At 41.5% G+C, this 14,634-nt stretch overlaps 1 protein-coding gene across 3 annotated transcripts in view; it reads right to left on the bottom strand.

Annotated features, from left to right (window-relative positions):
* Positions 1-14,634, bottom strand: part of lrp4 (low density lipoprotein receptor-related protein 4) — a 107,191-nt gene that overhangs the window by 22,766 nt on the left and 69,791 nt on the right. For all 3 annotated transcript variants that reach the window (XM_026177903.2, XM_026177898.2, XM_080301789.1), the window contains exons 3-10: positions 14,344-14,460; positions 7,924-8,037; positions 7,699-7,815; positions 7,182-7,310; positions 2,393-2,512; positions 2,102-2,227; positions 1,271-1,396; positions 489-623 (exon numbers count right to left, since the gene is read on the bottom strand). In XM_026177903.2, coding sequence (XP_026033688.2) covers positions 489-623; positions 1,271-1,396; positions 2,102-2,227; positions 2,393-2,512; positions 7,182-7,310; positions 7,699-7,815; positions 7,924-8,037; positions 14,344-14,460 — 984 coding nt within the window. The remainder of the gene's footprint in view (positions 1-488; positions 624-1,270; positions 1,397-2,101; positions 2,228-2,392; positions 2,513-7,181; positions 7,311-7,698; positions 7,816-7,923; positions 8,038-14,343; positions 14,461-14,634) is intronic.

The following is a 14,634-nucleotide window of genomic DNA, read 5'->3' on the forward strand; positions in this document are numbered from 1 at the left end:
TTAATTCACTCAGTCAGGATCTGTATTCTACTTTCAGTTTTGGGTTGGTTGCTTATTTGTTGATTCGTTTTCCCCAGACACCTCTAATTCAGTTGATAGCTTGGAGTCTCTCTGTACAATTTAATCATCTATGCTTGGCAAAAGAAAAGGCTTAGCTTAACCAAATTATATGACTGGTTTAGTTCCTAATGTGTAAATTATATTACCAATTTCCAAAAGACCATCTTCAGGCTATAAAAGAAGTGCACGTTGAATGAGTGGAGTGAGGGAGTAGAGTTGTAGCAAACTGAGAACAATTCTTAAAGCACTGTCACATGTAGGAAGTCAGTGAAGCTATCAGATGTTTAACACAAAGTAGCAACTGGCCAATTGTCAAACTCTGCAGAGGTCATGAATATTAACACTTGCTACAACCTGCTCACTCACTTTCACTCTGCTGTCTCTCTCTCCAACACACACACACGCGCAAGCAAGCAAGCCAGTGTTACCCTGGCAGGTTTTGCCGTCGTCCATCAGTCGGTATCCAGTGTGACAGGTGCACTGGACCAGTCCTCTCACCATCTGACACTTCTGGGAGCAGCCTCCGTTATTCTGGTTACAGTTGCCCTCGTTGGAGCGTGGCCCTGCGCACAACACAGAAACATTACAGGAACATAAACACAGCATCCTAGCTCAGTATAAATACAGCCGCACACTATAAAAAGTGTCTGACTCATCTACTGTTGGGCCTTAAAATATTTTAGACACACAAGCAGCTAGGCCCGTGGATGGCGATGGCAATCAGGCTGGCCCAGGTCAACATATACAGTATAAACTGCTGTTAAAATTTATGTGAGCATTTATTATACACCCTCAGCTGTTCCAATGGTTTCTGTTGACAGCGTCATCTCACCGAGTCAGCATTAGGACTACATTTTACCTTGATGAAATCGGTATTTGTATTTATAATGGCAGACCAATAAATGTAAAAAGTAAAGAGAAGACACAGAAACATCCTTCAAACATGTTACCAGTGTTCCATAATTTATTGTAACAATAAAATAAGATCATTTCTACAATTTAATATTATCTTAGTAAGGACTCATATATAACTTCACATAACAAATGTTAGGTAAATCTGTTTATCATTCTTGTGTCTAAAGAAAAAAAACTATCGACTGATGCACTGGATACCAAATGTCGTCATTGCTATCTGCCTTTAAACTCTTTAAACTATTATGTAATCGTCATATTGGTGTCCAGATGCCGATGTCACCATTCTTACACTTACGGCAGTCATGGTGTGGGTGTTCATCAGTCCCGTCACCACAATCATTGACCTCATTGCAAACCTTCCGCAGGCCTATACAACGGCCATTCCCACACTGGAACTGATCAGGGGCACATGGAGGACTGTCTGTGAGGAGATACAACACAGATCTGATAAGTGAAACACTTTTCTACGCCATATTTATCCAAGTAGTTCTCCCTTAAATATCTAAATAGTATGTGCTATGGTTGTGACAGTCAGTTGCCTGCCATGTCTTTAATTCCCTGTTGTGGTTTAAGTCCCATGTATGTACGTATTTAATGTTGTGTGTGCGTGTGTACCCTATGTAACATGCAAGCATGAACAACAGGTGACTGTGCATGGACTATGATGCACATAAGCAGGTTTAAAAATGACACAATGGATTTGAATAGATCATTAAATATGAATAAAATGGTGTGATGAGCAATAAAAGAAACATTTCAGGTATTCACAGGTTTCCTGCAAAGCTGAACTTCTTTATCGCCATGCTTCCTTTTATTGGTGGATAGTATCCAAAAACAGAATAAAAAGTTTCCATCTAGCTTTTTCCCCCTCGCTGCCTGTTCACTGTTATTTTAATCACAATACACAGGCCTGTCTCTGCGGTTCGTCTTTCCACAGCACAGTGAAGGAACAGACCAAAAAAGAAAGAAAAAAAAATCTGAACTTTTTTCCTTTTTTTAAAATGCAACTGTGTTTCCCAACAGAGAAGTTTCTCAGCAGAGGGCTGTTCAGAGCTGTTGTCATGGTTACTGTTGAAGCTTGTACTATTTTTAGCGGCTGAAAACAAGATAACAACCAGAGCCTTACCAGTTTTCTCACAGCCCTCTTCATCGCTGCGATCCGAGCAGTCGTCCTCGCCATCGCATCTCCATGACAACCGGACACAGCGTCCAGTTCCACAGCGGAACTGGTCGGCCGTGCACATGGACGTGGCTGCAGGAGACGCACATAAACATACATATTACTCTTATAGTTTTAGATCAGTCATTAGGACTTCAGTCATTATGGGTGAATGCTTTTTTGAAATAATGACGGAAAAAGAAGAAATGATTAATTTTTAACTGATTTGTTCATTAATTCTGGACACCGGCTACTCACTGCAGTTCTTCTCATCTGAACGGTCGTCACAGTCGTGCTCGCCATCGCACCTCCATGCAGCATTGATGCACATCCCGCTGCTGCACATGAATTCCACTGATCTGCATGGCTGATGTGAAGCTAAATAAACACACATATATATAACTGATTTAGCCTGGAGTTATATATAAATCTAAAAAATATATAAAAATATACACAAACTGTGCAGGTTACAGGTCCACTTCCTTGCTATAGCAAGCATGAAAAGGAGGCTCGTTTTTAATGGTATGACAGTCTTTGAACATCCCTGTATTATAACCACTGGTAAGTCCAGCTGTTTAATTTCTTATTAAATAATCACCTTTTTGAGTCATGCCTTTTGTGTGAGACTTGCATGTTTTAATTTGATGAAGGCCAAGAAACATGTAAGATGCTGTCTCAACATGTGGGATAAAGTTCTAAAAATCCTGCATAGTGACGACACAAAGTGAGACTAGCGACAGCGGATAGGTCACCTTAGCTGTCAGCGGAGTTCTTTTTTTGCGTATTTGTACTTTACTTGCACGCCACAAATGCTCAGTAGCGCCTCAAGGTGGTGCTTTTCTTCATTCCTGCTGTATTCAGCTACAGTCATACAAAGACACTGATGGAAATTTGTTCTGCCACAAATGCAGTGCCACGCAGAACTGACATGGTACAAATGCTGTCAAGTACTGCATAACAAAGCACTAGTTCACTGTCAGAGCACCTTCTCTGGCTAAAGTAGCCCTCTTATTGTTTCTCCATACTTCCGAGAGGTCGTTCTGCAACCACAACTCTGCAAATATATCAGCAATCACAGGTTCATCGACAGATAATGACACATACTAACAAGCATTGTGGTGTGTTCAGGTTGACCAAATTTCGATCCCATTACCTTTTAGTCTATTCAGATCAGGTCTCTTTTGGTACCCTTTTGTTTATTTTGGAAAAGTAAGTCATCTACAAGTTTGCACCATGTCTGATCCCACTTATGCACCTTTGAAGAGTGAAAGTTTTGTCACAAGATCACAGAATAAACATTTTTACTCTATCTTCTCTGAGCGCATTCCACATACCTAAACATATATTACTTTTCCCACATATAGTAATTAGATCTGCTTACTTAAGCTGCTGCATGATCATCTCTAAGCGGAGATCATAAATGTCCCACCTTTAAATCACCCACCATCATCGCTACATGTGATCAGATCAAAGTGAAGCTCAAACTGGCAGCAGATGACGACGGAGGTGGATGAGAAGATTAAAGCTGAATCAGACATAAGCATCTTAAACCCTTCATCCGTGTGTGAGCGTGTGTGTATTTCTTCGACGCGTTTCCTCATGACAGGACGAGTCGGCTCCCATCGAAGCTACAGCAGGCATGTGAGTCAAGACAGTTTCTAGCAACGCTGTGCAGGCCTGTCAGCTGGGCAAGAAACGATCAAAACAGCAGGTGGCTTTCCCACAAGAGAGAAGCTGAGAGAGAGAGACTTATTGGCCAAGGGAATTAGCGTGGGACACCAACTAACACACCGACACCCGCGCACACACCCAAATGATTCATCCCCCCTTTTCTTGTCTATCTCTTATTCTCTCCCTCGCGCACACATGCACACAAAAACAGCAACTGAGCTCTTTCATCTGCTCAGCCACGCAGCCCAAAGCGGCATCAGTGGTAACGAGGCTTGCAAGTGTGATCTCTTTTGGGTGTGTGTGTGTGTATTCACATAAGGGGGAGAGAGGGAGTGAGAGAGAGTGTCGACTTCTCTAACAAAGCGCCCTTCATGTGTCTGGAGAGTCCGTGCCAAGGAATGCTGTCTGAGGATGGGCTGTCTTATGCCTCTCAGAAATGCCTTCTCTGTCTAAGTGTGTGTGTGTGTGTTTGTGTACAAACTACAGCATAAAACAGAATTTACTAGGACTTAAATTACTAAAAAGAAAAAAAGAACGCTCTCGCCCTGAACCATTCTGAGTCAGAAATAAATAAATAAAACAGGAAGAATAACAGGCAGTGTGAGAGTGAAGGACAGCCACAGGGGACACGCAATCATCAGCGAGGACCTGAAACAAACCTTGAACAACACTTTGTTCATTTAGATCTGTTATGTGCCTCTGTATTTCCTACACACAGTTATCTAAAGTATTTCTTAAGGTCTTTCTGCTGCCCCTTTTGTGCTTTCCCCCCCCCCCTTTCAAATACGCTTTGATGCCAGCTCAACTTTCGAAAAAAGTTCGACACTTCAAAAGTGAGGCAGCAATTAAAAAACCTGGATGTGGGAGGAGATGAGAGGAAAAAACAGAGAGCTGCTCAGTTGAATAATTTGACCTTACAGATGATCAAACGATGTTGCAAAACTTTGAAGCCGTGCTTATTGCGCTGCAGATAAACACATCAAAGTGGGGGGAAACCACTGGGCTCGAGCGCATGTGTCTGTGAAAGAGCTGGATGTGGTGGGCAGTTAAAAGATGATGAGCAAATGAACGTGAGAAATCGGAGAAAAGGGAACAGGGAGGGGAGAAGCCGAGAGATTAGTCAGCAGCAGGCAGCGTCTCTGGAGCGAGGCGAACGAAACATGATAGTCTATGTCAGGACTGTGGCTTCCCTCTGCGTGTGTGTGTGTGTGTGTGAGCGTGTGTGTGTGTGGGTGCGTGTGATCGAGAAAGAGAGAGAGATACAGTGACAGCACAGATCTAACAGAGTGCTTTCCAGTTATGACACAGGCTGTCGAGCAACAGCTGTTCCTGAGCCCAACCTGCCATCAACAGAACGTCGGGATGTGAAATCAGCACTCAGTGTTTTACAATGAAGCTCAATTTTCGTGCAGCTACCAGAGGGCCTTTCTTACAACACATAAACACTATTATCAAAGAATCAGCTTTCAAGATTACAGACAGTGAATCAACAATTCACATTTTTTTCTTCTTCTGTAGAGTCACTTTGCATCAAATCCAATGGTAAAATACCCACCTTATCAACCTCAACTATGGCAAAAATGCCACTTCCTAACAGCTCTTTAGTGTTTCTGGGCACACAAAAACATCATGGAAGTGACAAGCTAACAGTAAATGGCTGAAAGAAAATGTGTATCTACAGTACTATATGACTCATGTGATTAAAACATACATTTGATAACCCTGCGCTCCTTTTAAGCTTCTCAGCGCTTTGGTTTCTGTCACTTCTGCAGATGGTCCGTCACATTCATGTTTCTCCACAAACACTTTAATTTTGTTTTGTGATTTTTTTCCCTCTTTTTTTTTTTATATTTGTTGGTGTTTTCCTAAGTTGCGGCCCGTGTGACCTCTCAGGGCCACCATATATTTGGTTGCTTTGAGCAACAGGTGCAGGTAGAGCAGTGGTAGCTGCTGGCAGTGTGAAAGGCGTCACCTTGACCAATTTGAGTTAAATGGACTGAAACTTTATGGCTGTTTGTGGTTTCAGTACCTTCTGGGACAACTTCAGTGCAATTACACAAGATGTATTCTCACTTATAAATGGGAAATCATTTGATTCTTAAACAGCCATCATTTTCTGTTATTAGTATTAATGGACAAAAACAAATAATACTCAAGTCAAATTATCAAAATAACCAGTAGTTGAAGCAACATCAGTTACATGCTGCATCTCTTTTACAGATGTTTTACTGCACTAGGGCTGTTCGATATAAACTTTACTTTACTTTACTTTATAACGATATATATCGGATGACGATATAAAAACGTCTATCGTTTCATTTTACGCTATCATTTGTTTCGTGGTGTCGCAAAATAAACTGTTTACGGCAATATTTTTTCATCGTTTTGATGGTCACTGTAGTGGCTATATTAATTTCTTAAAGTTCTCTCTTTCTCTTATATTTTATATAACCACACTACGGACGGACAAGCGCCTGTTTTTATGCATTGTGGTTAGCAACAACGACAGTAACACCATCGCGTGTCCGCTTGTTTATGTTCTACATAAACCTTTCACAATAAAGCTCAAGATCCTGTTGAGATTTTTCAAAATAAACTGAATCACGTGAAAGAGCAGATTATTTACAGATGAGAATTAAAAAAGAGCCGCCAGATGCTAAAAAATAAATCTTAGACTCAAACGTTAGAACAGGCTTTTCCCCGTAGCATGCCGTGTAATAAATACTCACAACTTATGTCTAAAATGTATAGTTTCATGCATCGGTTAAAACACGGGACGATAGATGTCTTATAGCGGGATATGAGATTTTGGTCATATCGCGCAGCCCTATACTGCACCATGCTTTAACTGTCAGCGTTCAGTATCTGAGCCCAGTTTGGAACAGACTCGGTCGGTGTAACCACTAAAAATGATGGATGTTAAACTTCCTGTTCAGATGAGCCTTTAATGTACTTTTAAACTCCAGCTGAACTAGTGCAGGAAGCTGTAACACATGAATCTGAGTTGCACTCAGAGGAAAGGCAGAGAATAAAAGGAAGGAGAGGGAAGAGAAAACGGAAAGAGCTTTGCCTTCATCCACCATGCACAACACAGTCTAGTGAGAGCCACGATCACTGGCAGGGATCCTAAGAAATGTTTATCTGTGCCTGTGTGTGTAATCAGATGACAGCAATTCTTTACACCAGCCGGAGAGGCACGATTGGTCTGGATCACCTAGCTAAACACTGAGTGTGTTTCCTGTCAAATCTTTACTTCTGCCCAAAACTTGGATTGGTGTCTAAGAAGTACACTTTTTCCCCCCCTGGAGGTTTGAGACTAGACCCTGACGTCTACAATGCTGCAGGTGTGTTTCTAGCTATGCGACGGGGAACTCACAGCAGTCCGATTCATCCGACCAGTCTCCGCAGTCATCATCTCCGTCACAGTGGTAGATGTCCAGGATACAGCGGCCATATGCGCACTGGAACTCCTCCACGCTGCAGGTGGCTGTCATCACATCTGAAGCTGCACAGACACGCAGACATGTTAAACAGATGCTGGAAAAGATGGTGCAGCAGTTGGCTGTCGGAGGCACTTTGAAGTTTTGATGCTACTTTGCTGAGTCTGTCAGAAACTATACATGAAATGAAGCAGAAGCTCAGCTCTACATTGAGACAGTGAACACATTTACATGGTCTGGTGTAAACTTGTTACTGTAAGATCTTGGTTTACATACAGCTTTACTGGTAAGCATATTTGCCCCTTTCTGAGGCCACAATTTTGACTTTACATGCTGCAGTGTACCATCACTCTGATCTGACTTGAGTTATCGTGGATGATGCCCTACAAATATAAGCTGGCCTGTCAATGTGTCTACAAAACAAAGCTTGTGCATACTCTCTCAGTAACTTACGGCAATTTTCCTCATCTGATCCATCTTTACAGTCCGTGTCTCCATCACAGTACCAGTGCTCAGCAATGCAACTCCCGTCCGTGCAGCGGAACTCCTTGTCTGAGCATTTACGCATGTCTGCCATGGAAAGAACACACAGGCTCATATACTATTACAAATACTGTCGGAATGAATAAAGGCCTTGCATGCTCGGGCTTAGGTGAGCCTCTTTGTGTGTGTACCCACCACACTGTTCATCACTGTTGTCCCCACAGTCGTTGTCGCCATCACAGTGCCAGAGGCTGCGAATACAGTAGCCGTTTTGACAGTGAAACTCGTCCTCCTCACACTCCCTGGGAGCTATGCAGGCAGAAAAAAGTGACAGACTTCAGAACACCATATAACACAGACACAATGAAAAGACACTAAAGCTACCCTGAAATCTGGGCAACTCTAATTCTTTGAGTCAAACTAAGAGCAAAAAGCTGTGCAGAAAAAAAAAAGCCCTCCATAAACAGGCGGATCTTTCAGAACACTGCAGGTCTGTGACTGTGAAGCTTTCAGGCTGAATGTCTTGTTGCTCAATATGAAAATCTCTAATTTACACGCATTGCAACACAGTAAGCGATAAGGTTGTGTAAAGTGGTCTGTGTTACAGCTATAATAAATTTCCTTTTACAAAGCACATTTTCAACACCTCACAAAAGGCACAAAATAAAACCTTAAAAATAAAAAAAAACCAAAATTGGCTCTAGCTGAATACATGATGGTTAAAGTGGATGTTAATAGAGACGAGCTTTCATGGAAGAAAAAAGTCAAATGTTTGATTTATTACTCAAACTGCATAAAAGCCTTAAAATGATCGTTGCATTTCAACCTAAAAATACCAAGCTAACAAAAAGGCTACTTTCTTATTTGTTAGGAAACATTCAGAGAGGCTGTGAAGCTGCAACTGAAGAACTTTTTTTTTTTGTCTAAAAATCCAGGACTGGATGTGTTATTTCAAGCAGGAACCAGAAAAAGAAGCCAGCGTGAATGTGCCAAAAGCTGCCATTTCTCAACCAACTACTTGGGACGGGCTCCAAAAACGAGACGGCCCCCCAAACACTCCCGTCCAACTTTACAGAACTGCAACATGTTTACAGCCTGGTACTAAAAAATAGTTTTGATAATCTGGCTTGTTCTGTATTACAGAGCATCCAAGAAGTTTGTGTTTCAGTCAAATTTTGGTATTTTATAGTCTGTTACTAATATAATTTAAAGTATGTTTGTCTGTGTGTTAGAACTGAACACTTTACTGATTTAACCCACTTTTATCTGACTTAGAGGCAGATTCTGAGGCATTATGGTTGTGGGCACACTGCTGTAAAGTTGCTTTAATGCATATTCTTCTAGTCCAGCTCAAATTTTGGATTGATTTCTTTCACCAAGCTCTAGCAGCATGCTTTATATCTTAATTACACATAGTGCTGGCTGTACATTAGGAAGTGTTTCATTATGCAGTTAACCTTTAGACTGGAGATAAAAGGAACATTAGTCATTCGTACAAACAGTTGACACAACAGAGAGACAAAGTCACTCCCTCTTGTGAGAGTTCAGCCCTGTGACAGTGTTTTACTTTCATACCCTTTCATTTATCGAAACAACTGGTTCGCCTTGCTTCTTTCATCACACTTCCAAAGCGCCGCCATCTACCGTTACTGCTGCAGTCGATGGCAAAGCACGGCTGGAGCCGAGCAAACAGGTTTGCCAAAGAAAACCAGTGATGTCTGGCCCCTGGCAGTAGGCAATCTATAATTTATCACTGCTGTGTGTGAGTGTTAGACAGTTACGACAAAGCAAGAGAGATAAGAAGAGACAAAAACAGAAGGACGCCCACAGAAGAGACGACCCGACAAAAAGGAAAAGGGTAACGCTCGTCTTTTTTCCACTGAAAGCTTTCATCTTTTCTCAAGAGTATTATAGCACCACACAAATACACCTGAGAACCACACTTCACTTCTCAGATGAGTGACATGACATAAGAACCCAGAGCCATTGCACGTATATATGATCTGGGTCCAAATTAATGTTTAACAAAGATCCAAAAGGGAAGCATCTTTCTAGAATGTTTTCCATATAAAAACATGACATATTTAGAAAGTTCTGACGGGGATCCTCAACATTTGGGAATTATTACACTCATCATTGGAACTTGCTTTACACTACAAAATCATCCACTTTCTAAAATTAGTTGTTTTAGCTCCATTTTCCCTCCCTTTAAGCCAATCCTCTTCTGATTGGCTGCCCTTCGCAAACAGAAGATTCGCATAACAGGTGGGTGGAGCTTTTATGCTCAAAGCTTAGGGCTGTGTGCCTTAAATGACCATCTACTCTCAGTGACATCATACAGAGCCAAGTGTATTAAAATAAATATCTAAGACTAAACATTCATGAGCATGCTATTCATTCAACTGCTAAATTTCCGCTGACCTCGCCCCCACCTCAGCCAGTTCACCCCCCCCCCCCTTAAAAAAAAAAAGTATTTTGGTGGGTTCCAATGAAAATTTAATTTTACCTGGACAATTGACAATCAAACTCGTTCCATTATTCAGGTTGCAAGAAAATAATTGATTTGCCCCCCTATTCTCTGCCTCTCCCATGCTCTAGCTCCCTTCCCATAAGCGAAGTAAACAGAGTAAGGTCAGAGGTCAACAAGCCCTCAAGAAACTCATCATTCACACAGCAGCCAAAAGTCAAAGGGCAAAGAGCACTGGGAGTCGATACCACGCTCTCTACATGTGCGTATGAGCTGAGACAGGTGTCGAAATATTTATTTGCCAGATTAAAATATCTTTTGAACGTCAAGATTTCAAACCCCTTTTTTAACACACACACACACACACACACACACACACACACACACACACACACACACACACACACACACACACACACACACTGCTCTGCACCGAGGCACACCTCACTCTCCATGTTTGTCTGAAATCTTGACAGCTACTTCGGTTCCAGCCAAGCGTGGAGGATTGTCTCCCCAGGCCTAAATAATGCAATGAAACCACCTCATCTTAGGGAGAAACCTATACTGGCCAGCACATATTGGGAACGGAGAGCCAAACCAGGTAGGGGGAAAGAAATGGAGAAAGAAAGAAGCATGAAATAATAAGTATGGGAAACAGAGGAGGGAGGAAAATTTACTGGGCATGAAGATGAAAAATTCATAGCACCCTCATTGCAGACAGACACCCCCCACCCCCATCAGTAAGTGATTCAGTGTCTGGCTGCTCATGCTATATGTGGGCCAGCACAGGAGGAGGAGAAATCACCAGGTGACAGAAAAATCATTCGCAAGCTATCCTCTACCTGCTGCACCTATAAACTACTTGAATTTTGAGAAAACAGTGAAAGTGGCGTCTGTGCATAGGCCATTAAACAGATTCTATTGTATTTAAATACAGCAAGATGGTCCCTGTAATCCTATGCACATATCCAACATTTAATTGGCTAGAGTGACCAAATGGTTCACAAGACTCAGTGCTACAATCAACAGATTAGCTCTACAGATTTAATGCTAGTGGTTTAGTGGGGAGTTACATATTCATTTTATTGGCTTCAAAATAGGGCTGCCACGATTTGTCGACTAGTCACGATTACGTCGACTATCAAAATCGTCGACGACTGATTTAATAGTCGACGCGTCATTTGAAGCTTTGTAAGATCCCAAAAGCAGGAATAAGTAGCAGGATTTAAGAGTGTAATAACGGACTGAAACAGAAGATGGCAGCACTGCATGTACAAGGATGCCAGCTGCCGTTAAACCCCGAAGAAGAAGAAACTGTGTCCCAGAATTCATAGCGCGGCCCAGCGCAGTTGTCAACAATGGCGGCAGCTAGTTAGTTTTAATATTACTCTTATTATTCTTTCTGGGTCACAAAATAAACGTTTAACATATTTTCAGGCGAGAATGTAGCTGTGTAAACCTCAAATATCTGCTCAGTTTATCAGGACACCACATATTTTCAAAAGCGCTCCGACGTTTTCGGAGGCGTCTGTTACCCACTAGCTCGATAGCTAGCCGGGGGCCATGAGAGCACCGGACTCCCGGCAGATCGTTTTCAAACCCACCGCCCTACTCAGGTTAAACATATACAAGTCACTTAGATAACTTAAAAATGTTATTGTTTGGCTTTTTTCAGTATTTTATTTGTTCCTGAGTAAATCGGCTGAGTTTATTAAACTCCACCGAAACAATCTGCACATTTAATTAGAATTCAATTAACTATCATCTTGTCTTTATTTTTAGTTAGCACAGACCTTAAACACTTAAAGCTGTAAGCTAATGATAGTTATATAAGAGCAGATGCTGCTGGTGCAATAAGCTGTACTTTTACGTTCAATGGATGATGATCTGATTAGTCGACTAATCGCAAAAATAATCGGTGACTAGTCGACTATCAAAATAATCGTTTGTGGCAGCCCTACTTCAAAAGCATAAGAAGGTGGTTCCAGTTTATTTTTTAATCAACATGAAAAGAAAACACACCAAACTGAGCAAAAATATTCATACACTTTTGCTTGCCAAAATATGAACCTCATTTACTATCACCGTGACCCTATGCGTCATGTTATCAAGCTATCCAGCCAACACTAGCATTAGTCATATATCACTTTTTCTTACAAAAACAGGCCTCGCTTGCATTAAAATAAAAACAAAATGGGAAGGCCAGATTTCTACCATACAGAATTTATAATAGCAGTTCCCAATCAAGATATGAGGTCATTGTCATCTTTGATATCCAATATATATGGAACTACAATACTGTTAAAACCTTTGATGTGTATAAACTAAAGACGCACAGTTTCAAGCTACTGCTACCAAGACCAGGAGCTACCAATAGGACTGTCACTCTGGTCTATAGTTACCAACCTGCTGAGTCAGAAGCTTACTAAGCCAGCCAAAAGCAAAAACGTTCCTTCTTTTGATTAATAGCTACCTTCCATCAAAAGCCTACCCAACCCAGCTACCACTCCTCTGCAGAGCCAGAATCACAATACAGATTTTGTGATCTACTCTTAATTCCACATTAGCCAAAATATGCTGAAAGACGAGTTGTTCCCGATCTGATGTACAGAATTATCAAGTGGAGTTACTTTTGCCCTTATTTTGTTTTTTCTACTTTTCTAGTTCTACCACAATGGTGAATGATGATAAAGTTTCAAATAATGAGCCCAGCATAAATGTGAGTTCAAATACTTGCAGCTCTGGCAGGAAGTATCTGTCCGGGCCCCACCCACCTAACGTTCTGTTTTTGAGGGGCAGCCAATCAGAAGAAAAGCTGAAATTGATCACCCCTAGGTGATCAATTTTAAAAGAAGAGTTCTTTAAATGGCTTGTTCAGAACTGGTTTAGAGGCGGCATAATAACAAAATATACAACAACCAGGATTATTATGAACTGTGAATCAATCAAAGTTACTGTAGCTGAGTCCAAGAAAGAAGGTTTATGGTTGCAAAGAAGCATAAGAGGTCTATGTCAAGTTCTCGGTATTGTCACCCTTATACCACTTTTATCGGGGCCAAAGTAAAAAATACAATCGCCAATAATTGATATGAATTGTATAATTTAAGCAACATGTTGTTGGTGGAAGATCCTTCACAGATCTAGAAGTGAGTTACTTGAAGGACACTGCCTAACTGCCATGTGTCGACTCCATCAAGGACATGTCACTGCTTGTAACTATTCCAGTCCTCCGCACAGAGTGTTAAAGTTGATCGAACTGAATCGCCGAACTTGCTTCTGATGCTGTGATAGAATGTCCAGCCTGCAGCATGCATCCACCCCGATCAGGTTGCACACACAGAGCCTTCTGAGTTGTCAGGGGTAAATATAGAGACTAAATGTGGATTCAGAATCTGACCACTGGCCACACCTCAAATAAAGAAGAAAAAAACCCCACACAGACAAGCAGTTGTACTCCTCTACTTCTGATGACCTCTTTTAAAGAGCACAACTCCTATTCTTAACCTCAAATGAATCTAAAACTGACCTTCGTTAAAAGGGCAAGCACATTGTTGAGTTAGTAAAATAGGATGGTTTCCTTATCATGTTTATCTGACAATTTTCTGAAGGCTGCATTAACCCATTTTTAAAAAAAAAAAGACAGAAGTGAGAACAGAGAAATTACCCTCCTCTCTCAAGAATGTCCTCAAAATCAAGCAAAATGTCTCACATAGCAACACAGAGACCACAGATACCCTCACTGTAGCGGTCAAAGCTTCAGGTTTTTCCTTTTAGTTTAAGTGTTGTCACGATTCTGCCTGGTAGGAAGCTGAGGATACTTCAGCAAGAACACACGACTTAGAACACAAATAACTCCTCAAAACAAAAGAGGAGCAAAATAAAGTCAAAGGTCAAACAAAGTCTTGTGCTGTGACCGTGGGAGAGCTGACCTTTTGCCACAATGTTTTCGTGTGCACATGCGATTGCCCGTGTGTTTGTGAGTGCAACAGACAGGCAACGCTTTTAGACTCTAAACAAACACCTCATTGCACATGGCTGCCTCAAACATCTGTTCACTTTAATAAGTCATCCCCTTGAGTAAAACGGAGCAGGTCGAGTGTATGTCTTTGCTACTGTTTGTGTTTTCAAGAAAGACAAAGTGTACTTACGGCAGTCTTGTTCGTCGGAGTCATCCTCGCAGTCGTTGTCTCCATCACACACCCAAGAGCGACGGATACATTTGCCATTGTCACAGTGGAAGTCCAGCGGTGAGCAGGTGGGGAGCACTGCAAGTAAACGAGAGCAGACAACAAGGCTGTCAGCAGAGAAAACAAACAAACACACTGAGCAGCTGAGAGAAGAGGACCACAAAAGAAAAAAACTCAAACAACATGGATGGGACGTCTTTATGAGGATATTATAAGCAGTGTTGCTGACCAATAAATTTGGACAGTTTGCGT

Source organism: Astatotilapia calliptera, chromosome 1, assembly GCF_964374335.1.
Source record: "Astatotilapia calliptera chromosome 1, fAstCal68.1, whole genome shotgun sequence".
Lineage (NCBI taxonomy): Eukaryota > Metazoa > Chordata > Actinopteri > Cichliformes > Cichlidae > Astatotilapia > Astatotilapia calliptera.